General features: G+C 32.5%; 1 protein-coding gene across 1 annotated transcript in view; it reads left to right on the top strand.

Moving 5' to 3' along the window:
• Nucleotides 1–22,046, top strand: part of MS3_00005828 (uncharacterized protein) — a 128,229-nt gene that overhangs the window by 3,182 nt on the left and 103,001 nt on the right. Inside the window, exon 2 of the mRNA XM_035729481.2 lies at nt 9,804–9,993. Within this exon, the coding sequence (XP_035586582.2) occupies nt 9,804–9,993 (190 nt within the window). The remainder of the gene's footprint in view (nt 1–9,803; nt 9,994–22,046) is intronic.

The following is a 22,046-nucleotide window of genomic DNA, read 5'->3' as shown; positions in this document are numbered from 1 at the left end:
AACCTGATTACTATGAAAACTTTGCCGAAGTTTCATAGACATTTGTCAACTCAATATAACATAAAGGTTTTAAAGAACACATTTTACTTACATTTGTATTTGCTTATTACCTGTACGACCGGTAATAAGGGACAACAGACTTGGTAAGACCAGGTTTAGATACACACATAATGTTTATTGTGCCATGACCAATATTCAGGTTCGGAATTCTAGGCTAGGTAGGATGTCAAGTTTAAAAGAAATCGCAACTTATTAGGTTATGGGCGCACTCGAATAAAAATCATTACCACAGGTGTCATGGATTAAGGATTATGAGTCGCGTATCCAAAAGTCCAAGGAAAAGGACGTGAACACTAACTAAGTTCCAATTGTGATTTATCCGTTGAATAATTTTCTTTGGTGTCATTTTATTTTGAAATTTTCAACTAAACACATTTCACAAAACTGGATATTTATCCTGACCTTATCCGTCTTTAGGTGTACTTGAGTTGATTAAAGTAATGAACTAGTCAACAATTTATTACAAAATCTATCATGATCTTCATGTTTTGTGAACACATATAGGAAAAATATTTACGGTTTAAAGATCTGAAGTTTCTCGAAGGTTTTAAAACATTATATTATTATAACAATACCCAGATAGATTTTTAAGTCTTCTGAAGACAAATAACAAAACAGTTTCTGTTCAATATTCCTCTGGGATGCCAAAAATATAGTTATACTAGCAGATAATGTCTAGAAAACTGTGGGCTTGAAAATACCCATTACACTTCTTTTTCTCATAATATTTATTGAACGTTTCATACAAATAAGTTTATTTTGTTTACAGTTTCATGCTTCATTTTATTACTGAAGTAAAAGGAAATATTTATTTAATTTATTTATGACTGAACTGCTGCGAGTCATAAGATCAACTTTCAGTCTAGTCTACATCGTTTCACCATTTTAAGGTGACCAAGTTATTTCGGATTCTTATTTTATTGTTCGAATAAAAGCTATATGCATTTCTATAAGTTTATTTGGTTGAAATGTTCATTGTTACCTCTAGGCTACTGTACGACTCATATGTCTATATTAGTCGAAGTAGAGTAGTGGTAATCAAGTCAAAGTATTCCCATACTTTAGTTAAAATGAACGATTAGAATAAGGAAATTTCTTTTCAATTAATTTCTCATCATAAGTATATATACAACGACTATAAAATAATATTCAATAACTGAAATAAAGATTACAATTATCAAAGTAGTTATTCGGAAAATTAAATAGTTACTGCATAGCATAACAAATAAAAAGTACCACCAAAACAGTTTGATGAATGGTTAGTAGTTATGTAAGAACCAAGAGACGGACTTTAAGAATATATTAAAATGCGAAAGTGGAAGAAATGAGAGAAATTTCTGAATATTTTGAATGAAAAGGTTTGATCAAATTTCAGATAAAACTCACTTCTATACCGATAGCCAAAGTAGTGAGAGTGGTTGTACGAGCTTCTTTTAAATGCAAAAGTTAGGTTTGTTAACATGAATTCCGACAGCTTCAGTCATTTGTAGCAAACTCGTAAACTGTGTGGTAAAGTTGATGGAATATGGTGGACAAAATTAAAAGTTTTATTCAAGTCGTGACATGTATAGTTTCCATCAAGTGAGCAAGAATAGATCTCTTGATAACTCTTACCTGTCTCCTGCTCAGTCAAGACGGATGACGTTTCGCTGTGTGATAGGCAGTTGAATTTGCAAATACACTTTGATTATTATGATACCCTTTCTTTCAATCACTTAATATGGATTTATGATCACTGTGGCATTATATAAGCAATGCAACTACACGATGAATATTCCACTGTTGCAAATCATATATATAAGTGTAGAATCATGATGAAAAACTAGTTGAAAAGAAGTTTCTTCGTTCATGTTTAATAAATATCAAAATAAGAATTTTCGGTTTACTCATCATTGACGATATATCTGAATATTAAACTAAGGAGTATTAAAAATATCTAAGTTGATAGATATATGACATACTTGTACGATGATTATAAGATGTGAACGAGGTAAAATACGAGTGGAACTGCATAAAATATACTTGATTTTTAAATCTGTCGATTTCATTGTTCCATTACCGTTGATTTTTTCTTGCTATTGTATCTCACTTTTCTCTGTGCTGATATAAAATACCACAAATTGATTAAACTCTTACAAGTGCCAGATCGTTAATAAATTATCTTAGTATTAGTTGGTTAGATACAACTTTTTAGAAGATTTGGACCATCGTTTACATCTATAAGGTATATTTATGATTTTGAGGAAACTGGCTCTACCTGTGAAATCTGAGCATGCATAATCGGCGGTCAAAGTCAAAACACTATCATAAATCTACTTAAACTACATGTGACTTTTATGGCTCCCCATAATTCCCTTAATTGTTAAACTTTGATTAGGACTAAGAAGTTGACCATCATTATGTCGGTTACTAGTTACTGATTATTTATGTAATTTCTGACCGTCTGTACAACCGAAACGTAGGTCATTTTCAATTGATAGAAATGTAATTCATGACATAAGCATCATTATTTAGTTTTATTTTCAGAATGTAGCTAGTACTTAAGTTCAAAACATTCGTTTTACTTTGTTTGTAACTTATAAAACATGTATGTCATTATCATGATGTTAATGTTAACACTGAAACTCCAGTTCATTACATTAAAAACAGCCGCAATCTAGAAATTTATTAATCTTGCTATTGTGATCCGTTTTCATACATACCTTCATGGAGCATTATATATCGACATAGAATAGTCAAATTTATTCTTGAATTCTACCGACAAGAATAAATATGGACGCTTGAGAATTATATTTCGTTTTATTTAACATTGATAGTATTGTGACTGTGTATTATTATTATAATAAAATTTTAATTTATTAAATCATGAAGGTAAAACATTTTTGTTTTCAATATCATGCAAAATCTTAAAACTCTTCTCTAGGCTTTTTGGATATATACTGTTGAACAGTTAAAACAAGTGTTCAATCCTCTCTAATGTTCAATGTTCGATCAATTGGAATTAGATAATGATAAAATATTATTTTCATAAAAGGCCACGCTATAATTTATGAACGAACCAATCAGATACAAGATAATGAGTCACGAATTTCTGGCGCGAACTTCATAGATTTGTCTAAATAGAGTTTTAACATTGTAGCTGATGGTAGTTCGTGATGAAAACCCTGAAATCTAATTTTTTTTTAAACCCTAACCATCAATTGTAAATGAGAATTCGAACTGCTTTATAATCCTTATTTAATTTTAATCAGTAGGTATCCACTCTCATGGTCACTTCAGCATCGTTCAAAGGTCGTTCATAAATTACAGTCCCACCGAAAAAAATAATAAATAAACAATAGAATTTTTTCATTATTCGTATGTTTACATCCAACAAATGCTGAAAAGGTATGAAATTCTATAAAAATTTATAGAAAAAACAGTCGAAAGTAAAGATATAAATAATCTAAGCAAATACGTCATTGAAAACATTGAATTTGTCTTTATTTATGTAAGAGAATAGGAATTGTTTCTTTTTTCATTTAACGACAATCAAATAGTATCAACATTCAGTTAAAATCATATTGATAATATTTTTTAAAAATATTACTATGCAATTACTTGTATAAAAACTAACGGACATATGCTGAGGAGTCCCACAATAGGACGAAATGGCCGTCCAGTGCTTACAGGTTTTCCATGGTGGTCTAGCTTCAACTGATTGATGATCTCAACCATTGGAATATGGAACTGTTAATATATACAATTGTTGAATTTATGAGTCCATCTAAACTAGATCATCAGTGAAAACCCAGAATTTCATACACTTGGTTCCTTTTATGAGTTTAAATAAAGTCAGAACAAACATGGATGCAGAATAATATGAATTGATTATATATCGTGGTTTTTTATCAGCTGTTTACAATGTTAACTTTCAATACATATATGGTTGTAAGCAATTGATGAGAAACCACGAAATATAATGAATTCATATTATAGCTGAAATTATGAGCCAACTGACGATAGGTAACCATGGAAAACCTGGAAGCACTAAACAGCTGTTTTGTTCTAGCATGGGACTCCTCATCAGTGCGCATCCACGATCCCGCTTAGCAAAAACCTATCAGTCTCGTGCACGAGCGCTTAACTTCTAGACCAATGAGCTGGTCGGCGTCCAACGGTGTTAATGTCTAACTTCAATTAATCCATGAAATTGGGCGACACATCCACCACTGTCATCAGTGAGTTACTATCTCACAACTCACCCGGTTGAACTCCACTGGTCACTGTTTCTCACTAGGATTCCAGAAAATAACTCTTGGAAACTAACTAGTGAGCATATGATTATTATTATGAACAGGTATTTTGTGGAAATTCGAGTAAATTTATAGTTGAATTCATGAGTCACTTGAAGCTAGACTGCCATGATGGTCTAATAAGAATTCATATTATTCTGCATCTATGTTTGTTATGGCTTTATTTGAAAAACCTAGAAGCACTAGACGGTTTTCAATGGTGATCTAGCTTAGATCGACTGATGAATTTAATTGTTAAATTACTATTATCTCCACACATCCCCATTCTCAAATATTACTGCTTTTTGGTCAAAAAAATATCAGCAAGTAGATATTTTTCGAAATATCCGAGATTATGTGTTGATAATTCTATAATGCTCTATGATGCTAAATAAAACTATTATTATCATCATTACTATTATTATTATTGAATGATTTGAACTATTATATATAGAGGAAATGAGCCGAACGAAAGAAACTTTCAGTTGTCTTTTTAAACTATAATAATTTAGGCATCTCAGAATAAAAAAGATAACTCCTTGTACACTATGCAATGTCTCCGTATAATTATTTTTGTGGAAAAAAGATTAATTTGGTCAGTACGATAAATATTTAGTTATGTTTATGAACTGTTTATGACGAAATATGTATATTACAGTAAATATCTTATAATGTTCTTAACTATTCAAGCTTAGATTTACAAAATCTCATTACTATCAGACCAGGCGAAATTTACATGTGATTCTAAGGTTGTTTAATGTGGCCCTAATAACATTAAGTAGGCCTAATATGCTATGCCCTCAAGTTACAAGGTTAATTTATTATTATTTAATCTGAATAAAAAAGAAAACTATAAAACGAAACTCTTACTGTAATAAAATGAAATCGAATGATTTATTGTGTTTTTTAGGATTCATAATTAATAACAAAGTTAGGATGAAAATACCAGACTAATCATCAAGATCCTAGCATGACATCCCATAGCACAAAGGAAGTACACATCACAGACTTATATTGTACTGAGGAATCTCAATAGCGTTCTTTTTTAGCGAGTTAATTTTCTACGGAATGGGGTCACTAACCCCATGCCCAACCCTCCTTCTTTATACGGGCTTGAGATTGGCTGTAACTCAAGAGGGGCTCCGGGCGGAGTCCTCAATAACTGAGGCGAAAAGAACATCTGTCTATTTATTGCATGTAATAACTTGCCAGGAATCATCCTGTATCCTGACTGAATTAATGGCTTTCAAATAGTGGAAAGAGAGTGTAGCCACAATATAAACAATCGTCATATTGTTGGAATAATCAGAACTAACTTATTTTAAATATTAAATTGTGTCGGTTGATTTGTTCCAACGTTTCTTATAAGGTTAGTTTATGTAGCTCCTGGTCATTGGTTTGAAAAATCATTCTTTTGATACCAGTTGATAACACTCAAACAAGTTATCGTGAAATTGGAGTACTTAGAAAATAAGTCTGGAAATTCTATGACTCTTTCATAGTACACACTTTCAACAGTTTAAACTTTGCATTCTCTTAAACTATATTCGATTAATCGAAATTATAGTCGTGTAACTTCAGCGCTAACTCACTTTCCATTGAGCTTATTTATTTTAAAACTAATTCATAATTATCTAAAAGAGAGGAATAGAACAGATAATATATATCGAATAATACAAACTTTTTAAAATTAGCATTGTGAAATCATAGCATCTGAGCAGTCTAAATCAAGGAGTAAAATATTCAACTTATTTCATAAAGGCCATACTCTTGTGATATGAACAATAAACAAATTATTCGTTGTTAACTTGAACATGTATAAAGATGATGAATTTCAGCCTAAAATGATCTACCTGCTTTTAATGATTATGAAATAAATATCAGTTTATAATTGTAAAAGAAAATAAGTCTTTTTAATTAATCAGTCCTTTGAAAATCAGAAGCAATCCCTGAAATCAATGTTAGTTTTATACTCAAATACCTAGGTATAAATGTAAATTACAGTAATAAATCTTAAAGGAAATTTACTGAGAACAAATATATACATACTATATATGAATCAAACGGTCTGAAGTGGCTAGAGTTGTATGTTAATTTGATTACTAGAAATGAATACAATAATGAGAACAATCAAAATTGACTTAAATACTGAATCATGTTAAGGTTGCAGCCGACGCTATTTCTAGTTGACTGATCTCTTATTCAGGGTTAAAAATAAATGCAGAACTATAAATGAAAATTTAATTACTCAAACCCATAGCCTTCAGTCTCGCGCGTGAACACTTAACCTATTGAACCACTGAGCCGGCATCCAGTAGGTCAAGCGATCGCGCGCGAGATTGAAAGCCCTGGGTTTGAATCTCGCGAGTGGGACCGTGGATGCGCACTGCTGAGAAGTCCCAAAATGGGACGAAACGGTCGTCCTGTGTTTCCAGGTTTCCAACGGTGATCTGACATCAACCGGTTCATGATGTCAATCAAAAACTTAATAATCTCCACAACCCCCTATACCGACAAAAGTTTATAAATTACACCTATATTTTAATGTTAATAATCTATAATCATATTTCATACATTTTTCTTAAAAATGAATACAAAATATGACAGTTATAAGAAGAATTAAATATTAAAAATAAAAACCAAGATTATTCTAAATGTTTAGATAGCTAGTCTGAAATTCTCATTGATTATTTTATTCTCATCAGTCCAATAATCCAATCAGAATAAAGGTAAATAGATGTATGAATGAGAAAAACGGTTTCTATTTTTCTTTCTATCTATTTATTTTATCTCCCTCTCCTTTTAGGATAAGTAGACTAGCTCGTTTATGTAAAAAGCAAAAAAAAAAAGAAAATATTAGTAAATGAAATATTTTCAGAATGAAGATTTATGGAGATTGTAATAAGTTTAATAGTTGAATTCATGAGTTGATCTAAGCCAGAATATCACTGAAAAGCTGTAAGAACTGGAAGGTTGTCTCGTACTAGTATGGGAATACTCACGAATGAGCATCCACGATCTTGCATACGAGACTTGAACCAAAGATCTTTGGTTTCACGCTCGGACGTTAAGCCTTTAGACAACTGAGCTGGCATCTAATGGTGTTACTGTCTAACTTCAGCCGATCCATGATCTCGCACAATCCTTTATTTATTGTCAGAGGTGGATAACTGTCTCTACCCGACACGAATCGAACTCTATTGATCACAGGTTCTCATTAGAACTCCAAGGAATCCATCTTGAGGCTTGTTACTAGTGTGCAAAAGATTATGGAGATTTGCAGAGATTGTAGTAATTTCTAATAGTTGAATTCATGATTCAATTGTGGATGCTCACTGCTAAGGCGCCCCATACTGGGACAAAACGGCCATCCACTGCTTCCAGGTTTAAAATGGTGCCCCAGCTTAGATCGACTCATGAATTCAACTATTAAAATGAGATATTTATTCAGCCAGTATAAACGTAATGAAATGAAGCTATATAATCAATGAATAAAAGATTAATGTCGAATATCGTATTTTGTTTTAAATATTATATAATCTTCTTAAATCCTCATTTCTGATAACAATAGAGACAAACATACAATTCACACAGTTCAGTGTAATGATCTACAGTACACCTAGCATACACAGTTACAATAACCAACAAAAATTAATAAATATACAATAACTGTTGGTAGTCATCTCAGTTCAGAGTTGACACTGAATTACAACCATAGGAAAGTCAATAAAAAAAGTATTTTAATTAGCTAGGAATTTTTAGTTCATAAGAGGGCATCGATAGAAAAAATTTTGATTTAGGAAATTGTTATCAAATTTAATAGATACCTCTTTAAGAAATAAAATATTTAATGGCTTAAATAGCTCAAAGATATCATTTGTTTTTCATGGAACTAATTAAAAAGAACTGAATTCTTTAAAGGCTTAATCTGCTTTTACGTGGGTAAATGAATATTACTTATTCATGTTAATCAGCATGAAATATGAGATCAAGTTCAGTATTTTGTCAAATAAATTTTATTCCCCTCAATTATCATGAAAAATGTGCCATTACATTTTTATTCGCATGAATGCTAACAAGCATGTAGATAGAATATGAAGTGAAATGAAGTGGTTTATGAATAAACTTAGGCGAAATGTCCTCGACACTGTGCATGTACGTTGACTCAAGTTAGTGTTCTTAATATCTTTACGATATGATTAATTGGATATAGTATTCTTATTTGTATATGAAATATGGTATTCAGTTTGACACAAATGAAAATTTTTATGCAAATGTCCACCTGGATATGAATGGTTAATGACTTCAAAACCTCACTAGTGCGCATACACGATACCGCCTCTCGAGGACCTATCAGTCTCGCACGCGAGACTGAAACCTTTAGACCAGTGAGCTGGTCGGCATTCAGCGGAGTTAATGTCTAACTTCAACCAATCCACGAAATTGCGCCACCGTACACCATTGTCTTCAGTGAGCTGATATCTCACAACAGACCTTGTTGATCTCCAATGGTCACGGTTTTTCACTAGAACTCTAGAAAATGCCTCTTGACTGATAGGTCTTGGGTTCGAATCTCACAGGCGCGGGATCGTGAATGCACACTGCTGAGGAGTCCCACCATGGGACGAAACGGCCGTCCAGTGCTTCAAAGTTTTCTATAGTGTTCTAGCTTCAATTAGCTCATGATTTCAATCATTAAAATTACTACAATCTCCACAAAACCTCTTCTGATATAATTAGTTAATTACTAAAAGTGCTAAGCATTTACCCATGTAGTCGAGTAAATCAAATTACAACCTTATATATATACATTCATTTTAACGTTATTTCATGTACCACAAATTATTTTTATCACATTCATTTGTTAAGTTAGTCAGTCATATTTAACTGAGAACTTGGAACTTATATTTATCAGTTCATGTTATAGATTAACACATCGAGATGAAAAATACCAAAATATACGTCAGAGTTGTAGAGGTAGTAACAGTCTCAGTGGAAGTAAAAAATATTAGGTGCATACGTTATGATTCGTGGAAAATGAATCTGTACACATAGTAAGGCATATAAAATAGTTTTAGAACTCATGACTTAAGTAGAGACACGTAGTAGAAGCACCTGCTCCATTAAGACCTATTCTAAACAATGTCATCTAACACCGAAAACTGTTGGATACGATAATCACACAGAAACCAATTAGGTAGTCTTCAGTTATCTACGTGGTTCAGTCTGATAGTCAACGAATTCATAGATGCGATTCATTGATGCAATCACTTAGTTTGACGGCCCCTGGACTTTCTTCAAACCTACTCATATACTAGTCAACATCGTGCATCGAGTTAAATCGTTACCGGTTATATGTTGTACACCTCATTCGTTCCTTCTTAGTTATATGTTTGAATATATTTGAAATTAAAAAAAACATCTTACTCTTTCAAATCTTTGACCTTATTTTCTAAATTTTCTTTATAGAATAATGTTTCGAACAGCTGCTATGATCAGTCTGGCATCAGTTAGTATGAATACACCGGATACATTTAGACAAGTTCCAGTATTAATGTATATTACTTTTATCTTGGATTTGATGGTTGCATTATTATTCACAGTGGAAATGATCAGCAAAATGTATATCGAAGGCTTATTTGTTCCTGCATCAAGTCAGGTTAGTAATTTCATTATCTAAATGTGACTCTTTCCCCGAAAGAAATCCCTTGATTGTTTATCGATTCATCATGATATGTTCACGCTGATAAATCTTTTCAAGTTTTTTGTGATCTATCAAGAATTTTCCTTAGATTTCAGTTTGATAATGAAGTTAGTTGGTCAGATATCTGAAATGCTTTTCACAAAATTCGCACTATTAGTCATCAGAACAATTTTGTAATACCGTAATTTAATAACTAATGCTTGTATAATTAAACAAGAATGTTTGGTGTTCAGAATTTAGCCTATTTTATCGACTAGAGATAAGAGGGAAACTTGAAACTAATTTGTGAACGGAGCGGAAAATACTAAATCGGTCATTTTATAAAACTTCGACATATACATGAGAACTAGTTGAGAATTCAAAATTTATCCAAACTCAAATTTTTCGTTAAACAATGGATTCGTCCCCATGTAATAGCTGCGAAATTTACAGTAGACATTAAAGGGGACAGAAGGTACAACATTATAATCCAGCCTACCTTTATCCAGTAGTATCAGCTAAGTTTAAGATGAATATTTTGTATTAGAATTGTGATCAGCGGTAGAACCCAAGGTACTCATTTCGTTTTACTTGAGACTCATTAGTTGGATGTACCTACATTTTAGCGTTTATATTCACAACGAAATCCTACCTCAGTGTCTTTCGTTACAATTGATGGAAACTAAACATAAAACCAATTATTGAAAATCATAAAACAATACCAAAACTCAATATTTGGTCAATGAATCACTACAACAGATGTAAAGTCATGATATCTTAAGCTTTCGGATAGTGATTATGTCTACGTAATGGACTTAGACCAGAGATGTACACATCATTACAAGAATAGTATATGGTTTTATCAACTATTATAATTTTTGGTTTGATTTGCTCACTTTATTATCAATTATGGCTTATATTACGGACTGATCTTAGTTAAACAACCACTAAGCAGCACGAAATGTTGAGAACCCATTTTGTTCTGGTATGCTGCATTGCATATCCATAGTGAACAAGAACTCAGGTGGAGAAAACCAATTTATTGTTTAATGAACAATCACACGGTGGTTTAGTAAAATGTGAAAATCATACATCCAATATATTATTTTCACATCTTTAAATTTTCTCTCACAAGCTTCATTATTCCTTCATTACTGTTATTATCTTGATAGCTTTCAATTTACTTTCCTCTTCTTTTCATTTCAAGTTTCTCAACCACTTGCTCTCAGACATTTCACTTACAACTGGTGTTACATACGACTAAAAACATAAGTAGCACACACAAACCATATATCTACACTATATATATTTAGCTATAAAATTCAACAATCTTCGCAAATGAGGAGAGGTTTTGTGAAGATTGTAGTAATTGTAATAGTTGAGATCATGAGTTATATAAAGCTAGACCACCATGGAAAGCCTGGAAGCATTAGACGGTCGTTTCGTCCTATTGTGGGCCTCCTCAGTGGTGCGCGTCCACGATCCTGCCTCGTGGGGACCTATCAGTCTCGCGCGCGAACGCTTAACCATTAGACCACTGAGCTGGTCGGCATCCAACAGTGTTAATGTCTAACTTCAACCAATCAAAGAAATTGCGCCACCGTACACCGTAACGCCGTTGGATGCCGGATCAGTGGTCCAATGTTCAAGCGCTCGCGTGCGAGACTGATAGGTCCTCGGTTCGAATCTCACGGGGCGGGATCATGGATGGGCACTGCTGAGGAGTCCCACAATAGGAGGAAACGGTCGTCCAGTGCTTTCAGGTTTCCATGATGGTGATACATGATTTCAACTATTGACTTTTTTATATTGATTAGAAAACTTATCGGATGGAAAAAATAAACTAGTTACAATGAATAAATATTTTGATTGGTCACCTGAATTAATGTAAATAATGATTTAAAAATATCTCATTAAGTAAATATGTAACATATTTGATTAAATATACGATTGAAAGGTCAAACTGGGAATAAATTGTTCAACAATTAACTGACCGATAAATTATTTACTTCCTTACGCCTTGATTGGTATGTAACCTCATTTATGATGCAATCTTTTCTATCCTTCTATAGACATAAATTTTCCATATATAACTATATAAATACAAATGTACAATTCAAGTAAATGATTTTGTCGAGAGAACAAATTTTTCTTTAATGAATTCTCTTTTTCTTATTCATTGACACTATGGGTTATTTTAATTATCAATAATTATCACTTCCCTTACCTTATATTATTATTATTATTATTGTTATTAATGTTATTCCTGTATAATACTGATTTCATATTCATAGAACTGAGATAAACCAATCAATCCAATGGTAAATTATGAATACGCAGCATTTTTCTTTTATTGAAAACTTGTATTTCATTAAACTTTTGATATTCATACAAGCTATTATTATTATTATCATTATTACTATTAAGTCTTATATTCACAATTTCAGATGACCTCTTTAAGTAGGATTTTTCTGTAAACAATTTTTATTCTTATTAAATAATGATTAGTTTATTTAATATACTTTAATTATGATTTCTTGTAGTTATAATTAAAAAGGTTATTTAACATAAAGGTAGTGGAGAAGATTTATAGCTCAAGTGGATGATTTTGATAGTTTTGTTCTCTGGGGTGGATGATTTGGTCATAGAGCTTTCATCACATGTGGAGAAATTTGAACGCTTCACTTCTATCTGAAGTTTGTGCTGATGTTGTAGTTCAGATGAACGATGAAAGCTCCACAATCAAACCATCCAACTCAGAGAACAAAACTCCATCAATAACATAAACGTAACTATCATTAAATCAACATTTTTAAATAACATGAAACAGTCAGTAAATATACACCATTTGATGCAGGCTCAGTGATCCAGTAGGTTAACAGTTTGGGCGCAAGGCTGAAGGCCCTGGGTTCGAATCTTGCGGGGGGTGGGATCGTGGATGCGCACTGCTGAGGAGCCCCACAATAGAACGGAACGGCCGTCCAGTGCTTCCAGGTTTTCAATGGTGGTTTAGCATCGATCGGTTTATGATATCAATCAATATACAAGAGATATATCAAAGGTAAACAATATTTCAATGTTGAGGTGGTGGAGAAGATTTGTAGCTTAGGTGAATGATTTTGATATTAAATTAGTATGATCCTATTTTCTAAAAGGTAATAATTGTTATCAAGGTATATTCAATTTTATTTATGAATAATCGATGTCTAAATTTTATGGAGTGAGATTTGATGAACAATTTTTTTATTGTTGAAATGAAAGAAAAAAATTACTGATCAATCATTGATATACAGTGATGCGATATGTAGCCAAGTGGTGGTTTCTCACAAAGTAATATTGTGGACACGCGTGACTAAATGACTCCAAATCAATAACAAAACCAACAACCAAAAGAATAGCTTTCTTTTTTCTTATGAAATAACACGCTTATATAAAAGATATGGCGAATACGCAAATAAACATGATTAGATGGCATTGAATAATATGAACGCTTGGAGGATATCGCAGCTGCATACGTCCAATGGGATGAATGCCTAACTAACAGAATTAATTCATACTCTATTACAGCACATCACTACAACTTTTCAATAACTGTTTGTTCACAAGGACTTTTCATTACCAGTTGACATTTGATTTGCTTTGACATGATGGAGCAGTTTTACATATACAGTGGACTCTTTTCATGGTATTACATTCTCGGAGTTGAATGGTTTGATTGATAAAAATTCATCGATGTTTCGGATATATATATTATGGTAGACGTTTATAGTAATGTTGAAGTATATATTATCAGAACATAATATCAGGAAAAGCGATGTTGCTTTTTGATGGTAATCAAGTGTAAATATCTCAGATATACAGAAGGTCCGTAAACCTCTTGCAAAGCTTGGTGGTAGCTATTCAAACCGTGACTTATGAGTGATGTGAGTTCAAACCCCATTGGGGATATCAGTTCCCTCAAGATAGCAAGGGTGCGACACTAGTGAAGTTTTTCTGCCAACTACATCCAACTACATAACCAACACTGAAAGATCGTGAGATTCGATCATGTCGAGTGCGAGTTATTTAACTACAGGCAATGGATGCTGATCATACAAGACCACCAACGGATTAAACTTAACAGCATAAACACATATATGCTGACTCAGTGGTCTACAGGTTAAACATTCGCGAATGAGAATAAAATCCTCGGGCTGTATTCTATATGATGCAATCGTAATTATTGAAATGTGTTACTTTCTATATAGTTTTCAATGAAAAATACGTTATAAACATACTACTCTATATTATCATTGTGTTCATATTGTCTTCATATCATCAATTTTCATTTCAAACAATTTACTTGAGTGTAAACAGGTATCATTTTGATCAATAATAACTTTTTCTCTTCTCATTACATTCTTGTAATTTCCATATACTGAATTCTTGATAAGTCCGACTTGTTGAGAAAAAAAATGTATTTCTTCATAGTATCTATATAAGAAACAATTGAGATAATAGTCCTTATCTACTATCTGTATTTTACTATTCACTAATAGATGTTATCAAAGTAATTCTCTTTCTAACATTCTTACACTTCACTATCATCCTAATCAAACAAAAAAATTATTCATTTTAAATGTCATTAACTTATTAAGTTATGTGATTATATGTAGTAATTAAATGATAAAATAATCCTGTTATTAGTACAAACTATTATTTAGACCAAAATCATTAAATTGGAGAATTTGACTTAAATGTTATTTGATAATCAACAAAATATCTCAGACTTTAGATCCGTAATAATAATCCAAAAAAAATTCTATTACTGATTATTAATATTAGAAAGGTTTTTGTGGATATATAGTGATTTCAATGGTTGAGATCATGAGTCAGTTGAAGATAGACCACCATGGAAAACCTGAAAGCATTGGACGGCCGTTTCGTCATACTATGGGACTCCTCAGCAGTGCTCATCTGTGATCCAGCCCCCCGCGAGGTTCTAACCGAGGACTTGTCAGTTTCGTGCACGAATGCCTAACTACTAGACGACTGAGCTGGTTGGCATCCAACGATGTTATTGCGTTAATGTGAGATAGTAACTCACTGAAGACAATGGTCGACGGCGGCCCAATTTCGTGGATTAATTGAAGTTAGACATGTCGGCTCAATGGTCTAGAGATTAAATATGAGCGTGCAAGACCGACTGGTTCTAGCTTCGAAACTGACTAGACAGGATCGTGGATGCACACTGGTGAACAGTCCCACAATAGGATGAAACGACTATCTAGTGCTTCCATTTTTTCCATGATGGTCTATATTCAATCGATTCATGATCTCAACCATCGAAATTACTAATTTTTACATGAGAGGGAAACTATTTAGTTTAAATGGATAATTTCAGTAAATGGTTTTGTTTTTCTCATAAACGATCAATTGAATCAGCAATATCATCAATATAAATTTTAAATAAATTCCCTTTTTTTACCTAAAGTTTATTTTACTGATATTGACTAGAAACTGGAGATAAAAGTTTCATTATTGAAATTACTCAAATTGGATCATTTAACTGTATCAAAATAATAAAAACGATGAATGTATTTGTAAAATCTTCTTTTTTTCCCTTTTAATATCTCATATTAACTCAGCATTCAAATACTGTGAAACTATTCAAGCAAATTTAAACAAAAGTTCTTATCTTCAGGAAGAGTTTTGTGGAGATGCTAGTAATTTCAATAATTGAAATCATGAGTCAATTGTAGCAGGACCACCATGAAAAACCTGAAAGCATTGGACGGCCGTTTCGTCCTACTATGGGACTCCTCAGAAGTGCGCATCCACGAATCTGCCTCCACGAGATTCTAGCCCAGGACCTATCCGTCTCAAACGCCAGCGCTTAACCATTAGACCACTGAGCTGGCATCCAACGATGTTAATGTCTAACTTCAATTGACTCATGATTTCAACTACTAAAATTACTAAAATCTCCACAAAACCCTTCCTGATAATAATCATCTGTTCACTAGTGACTGAATTCAAGTGACACTCCTGGAGTTCTAGTGAGAAGCCGTGGCCAGTGGAGTTCATCCAGATCTGTTGTGAAATATCAACTCACTGAAGACAATGGTGACAGTGGCGCAATTCCGTGAATTGCTTGAAGTAAGACATTAACACAGTTGGATGTCGAAAAGCGCAGTGGTCTAGTGGTTAACCTCCTGGTGCGAGACTGATATTTCCTGGATTCGAATCCCGCGGGGGGAGGTATCGTGGATGCGCACTGCTGAGGAGTCCCGCAATAGGACGAAACAGCCGTTCAGTGCTCCCAGGTTTTTCATGGTGGTCCTGCTTAAATTGACTCATGATTTCAACTACTGAAAAGTTCTTATCTATTAAAATCTAATTGATGATAAGTTAATAACCAGGATAATGAAAACTATGCTATAAAAAAATATTGATTTCTTTTAATTAGCAACAGTTTTGTTTTTTCTTCAATGTATTTAGAAATTATCTAGTTCATTTCATTCAATAAGTGACTCAATTCTTTTCTCTTCCTTTTTGTTTTTAAAAAAAAATAATAATTTTTTTGTTTTATTAATAAATTAACATATTTACCAAATAATATAGAATTTGAATCAACTAATTCGAACACAAATTGCTGCCAAGGTAATAATTTATCTATTATTTATGATATATATTTATGATTAAGTATATACATATTTATAATTTATATGATTCTGACGATTATATCCCATCAATCTATTATTCAAGTACCATTTACACATATGCACACAAGCACACACACACACACACACGGAAACATACACAAAATATTACAGTTTTAGTTACATACTCGGATTAATTTGAGTTTAAATCTATTGAAAGTTCTTTTCAGATGTTTGTTTGTACAAGTTTTCCAGTTTATTTTTATTTTCAGTTATATTGTTTTGATTTATTTTATTATTATTTGAGTTGACACATTGTTTGTGTGTATGTGTTTATATGTTGATATAATAATGAGAAATATAATTTTTGTTTATTTTATTTGTCAGAAGGAGTTTTGTGGAGATTTTAGAAATTTCACTAGTTGAAATTATGAGTAAATTGAAGCTAGAACACCATGGAAAACTTGAAAGCACTAGACAGTCGTTTCGTCCTAGTATGAGACAGTGCGCATCCATGATCCCGCCTCGCGAGTACCTATCAGTCTTGCGCGCGAGCACTTAACCATTGAGCCACTGATCTGGTCGGCATCCAACAGTATTAATGTCCAACTTCAACTAATCGAAGAAATTGCGCCACCGTACACGATTGTCTTCAGTGAGCTGATATCGCATAACAGATCTGGTTGGTCTTCACTAGTAACGGCTTCTCACTAGAACTCCAGGAAATGCCTCTTGAAGTCAGTCACTAGTGAGCAGATGTTCGCGCAATTTCGTGGACTGGTTAATGTTAGACATTAATACCACTGGATGCCGGCCGGCTCAGTGGTCCAATAGGCTAAGCGTTTGCGCGCGAGACTAAAGGCCCTGGGTCGAATTCCGCAGATGGGATCGTGGATGCGCACTGCTGAGGAGTCCCACTATAGGACGAAACGACCGTCCAGTGCTTCCAGGTTTTCCATGGTGGTCTAGCTTCGATTGACTCATGATTTCAACTATTTTATTTGTATTACGACTAGATAATAATTTGATGGAACAGTATTATACACACAGGAACAAGCTATGCATGTATATTTGTCAGTTTCTAATAGAATTTAATTAAAATAGGTAGTTTATTAAGTTCTTAAATCCTAAATCATCTATTTTATAACAAACATAATGGAGCATTTAATATATGAATTCAAATTACAGAAGTTTAGTTTCACGTGTTCCGATACAATTTTACATTTAAGGTTTAACAAGTTCATCTAACTTTTTATTAATATGTACAGGGAGTCTTCTTAAAAATTTAAGTCAATTAGTCCCTTTGATAAATTTCGATAATGTAATAAGAAGACGATGATCTTCGTCTTCCTAACTCCAAACAGTTGAGAGAGTAAATACTTAAGAATATACATTTATTACTAATAACGATAGAAAGCGTACGGATATTTATTGGATAGTTCAATGAAAATGGACAAATCTAAATGTTAGGTAGCTGATTAGCAGATAATGTGCAATGAAACATTGATTAGATCTTATTTTGACCGACCGTTTTTCATATGATAATAATAAAAGGTCTGGTTATTCATTGTTTAAGCATCAGTCAGACGTTCTCATTCACGAATTTTTTTCATAAATGTAGAATCGAAGATGATTTTCCTTTGTGATTTGTGGGAATACCACTAAGGTGTACAAAAATATCGATGAAATAGCCGTAACATCATATATCAAGTCAAAATGTAGTATGGATATTTTTTATTCAGTCTTATTGTTAATCAATATTAAATCAGTATTTCTTATAGTGGTCAGATTTGTTATATATTTTACATAGAAATGTGCAATTGTGTCACATAACTCATATTTTGTCGTTCCATCCCTCACTATATGGATCAAAAATTCTGATTTGTGAATACCCGTCACTTGATCACTCTAATAATAATCACTAATAATCACGTCAGGAATCGACCGCGCAAATCAACATCACTCATATGAAAATTTCCTCCTTTTATAGCGAATCCGCATAAAGTATAAACTTCAAAAGACCAATTCTGGTTAATAAAACTATAAATAACTGTGAATTATTTGACATATTAAAAGTTTTAATAGTGATAGATGAATAAGCTAACATACAGAAATTCAATGGGAAAAAAACTACAAACCTTCATATAAAAATCAAAATAATGATTTGTATTGTCTTTTTGATCAAGTTGTATAAATCTAAAATCATAATATGAATCTCATGGGACTTTGATCCATTGTAAATTGTGTCATGGATTTGACTTCATTATTAAAGTTTAAAGAATATTGTTGCTCATTATTCTTAAATATTAAAATTTTAAATAAATTTTAAATTCTATTCAAAAACAAATACCCTTATCCTTTGGGAAATTCATGTTAATGATGAAGTTGGTTAATTGAACATTTAGCCAACATATACATGAAGTAGAAGTTGATGAAAATGTTCACAATGACAACGAAAGTTTTACAACTAGAACGTCTGAATAAAAGAATACAATTCTAGAAAAATTCTACAATGTCTGTATTTCAATAAATCAGCTAGGAAGAGGAGTTTATAATGACAGTGCATGGAAATTGTTGTATGTCACATAAACCCATCAAAAATGTAAACGTTTTGGTCTTTGAGGTAAATACCTTCAGTATCATTTGATAATGAATAATAGATATAGTTATGATAGCAATCCTAATATAAAACTTGGTGACTGTTGATCTCATTTACTAATATACAAACCTTTATTCATAGAACTGGCCCTCAATATCACTAGTGTCATATTTCAAGATTCCTTGGAATTTATGATGGGAAATCTTAATCAAGAGGATTCATATATGACGGTAGTGGAACGGTTATGATCAGTCATTCCACTATATTGCGAGTGACTAGTGTTGTAACTGTGCTACTAAACATCAAATCAGTGGATCTAAAGGTTAAGCGTTCACTTTGAGAACTGAATACATTGGGTTCAATCCCTGCCAGATTGTTAGTCAACATTAAGGAGAAGTTTCAAACTAGGATAAGATAGCTGTTCAATTTTTTCTGATTCTACGTAGTACCTCGTATGCGATCAGTCTATGAAAAATACAATACCCAGGAAAAAGATACAGATAATCCAGAATTTTATTAGTATAATTCCTAATTGGATAATCCTCAGTTATGTAGGTTAACCTTATAGAAAAATATACACTCATCTTAAGAAATCAAAGCTTATATAACACCAACACAATGATCGTTTAGCTAATTTCTAATAATAATGAATTTTCTAAATAAGTTAATATATTTGTAATATCCCAATGAGTAGAAAAATTAGATTTTTTGACGTTTCGTATATTAATTTATTTGTAACAATCTCATTTGGGTGATCATTGGATGGTGACCAATGTTATGTGTGTCAAGTTCTTCTTAGTGCAGATCGAATGCTATCGATCATGTTGCACTGTGGCCACCAGTCTAGGTGGCTCAACACTGCGTGCACTATGTTGAGATTAGATGGTGGTTGGAGGTAGCCAACAGGAAACCTTGGACCCACGTTCCGTGCTATTTGGCACTCGTCAGTAAGGTGTACCTGTAATCTTGAGGGAACTGGTGCTTTCTGACGAATTCAATGCCGTATCATCCAGCCTCATATTCAGAGACGTTACCACCGGTCTATCCGGGCCGCGACGGCTCCTGATCTATAGCATTCAATCTGTACTAAGAAGGACTTGACACACATGACAATGAACACCCATCACCCAGTGATCAAACAATTGTGATTACATCTCAGTCATACAGGAGATCGGTCGCGACTCGGATAGCTCAGTGGTAACATCTTTAACTGTGAAACTGTATAACACGTGATCGAATCCGTCAGGGAGCAATAGTTCCCTCAAGATTACAGATACACCTTTCTGACGACTGTCAAACAGCACAAAATCCGTATCCATAGTTTCCTTCTAACTACCTCCATCCACTATCTAATTTATAATAATCTACCCAATACTTAATTTATTAGAAATTATTCAATCAAACATTGGTAATGACACCTACAATAATGAATTCATTATTATTTTTTTTAAAAGTAATAAACACTAGAACTATCAAAAGTATCATTATCATTATAAACCATTGAATGCATGAAATCTCTTTATTTATTTATTTATTTATACATCACATCTAATCTTCAAATTAATTTCTTTTCATTAAAAAGTTTCATTAATTTGCGTTCATTTTTTTTATTTTTTTTTATTTTTCGACATTTATTTCGTAATACATTTTTGTTATTATTTCATTTATTTATTTAATTTTAGAGAAAACCATATATATATATATATATATATATATAATTTGAGTTTCATCACCAACTTCTTTATTTCCCTTCCCCCCTCCACCTCTGTTACTGTGTATAATTCGACATTAGTTTAAAATACTTTTTTTTTGTTGATGATTTTTATTTTCAGTTCGGTTTATTTTAACACAGCACCATATACTATTTGTTTTTGCATGCTATCACTTTGGTGTACTACTATTAGTAGTATAATATAAATAAATCAATTATATTCTGTAAATAATTATGGAATGCATGCTAATTTATAGATATGCATAGGTTGATACAGAAAATAAACTTACATTTAAAAGGAGTGAGGGTGGGAAATAACATGAATTTGTTGGAAAAGATGTAATTCATGAGTTGTTGGTAATATAAAGCAGTGATTGTGTGCCAATTGTTCTTATTCGATGAACTTTCGCATCTTGTTGATATATGAATAGTGCTACTTTTGAGTCATTACAACTAGAGAAAAGAAAATGAAAATAATTAACAAGGAACAACAAAACTTACTGTGATAGATCCGCTACTATACATATGTTATGTTGTCTTCTGACGCGCTAATTTGAGTAAAAACTGTTTAAATTAGGCAAATTAATTAGGAGTAGTGTAAGTGCAAAACATCTACCGTAAGAGAAATTTAGTAGGCATGTTCAGTGATATACATATTAAAGACAGTTCGACGTTGACATATACTTTTTACCTACATAGCAACCATAACAACAAAGAGATATAGATATCAAGTATTTGGTCAACTTTATTTCCGGTTTCCAGTGGTTTATATGTCCCATTACAACATATACTAATATTTTGATTTCTATGATGGTTTAAGTCTAATGTGAATTTTTTATAGAGGTCAGTTAATAAGATAAAATATAGCCCCATTCAATAAATGATGCATATTACGATAAAATATGATCTAAGCACTAACCACTGAGAAATAAAGGTCCTGTGTCCGATTCTTACTTGTTAGGCCGTTTATGCTCACTGCTGTGGAGTTCCATACTAGGATGATTATTTAACTCAGGTCGATTCATGAGTTAAATGGTTTGCTAAGAGATTACCCACATAACTGAACCCCTGATATATA

This window comes from Schistosoma haematobium, chromosome 3 (genome assembly GCF_000699445.3).
Source record: "Schistosoma haematobium chromosome 3, whole genome shotgun sequence".
Classification (NCBI taxonomy): domain Eukaryota; kingdom Metazoa; phylum Platyhelminthes; class Trematoda; order Strigeidida; family Schistosomatidae; genus Schistosoma; species Schistosoma haematobium.
The sequence above is the reverse complement of the archived record's forward strand: the minus strand, read 5'-3'. Positions and strand labels throughout refer to the sequence as shown.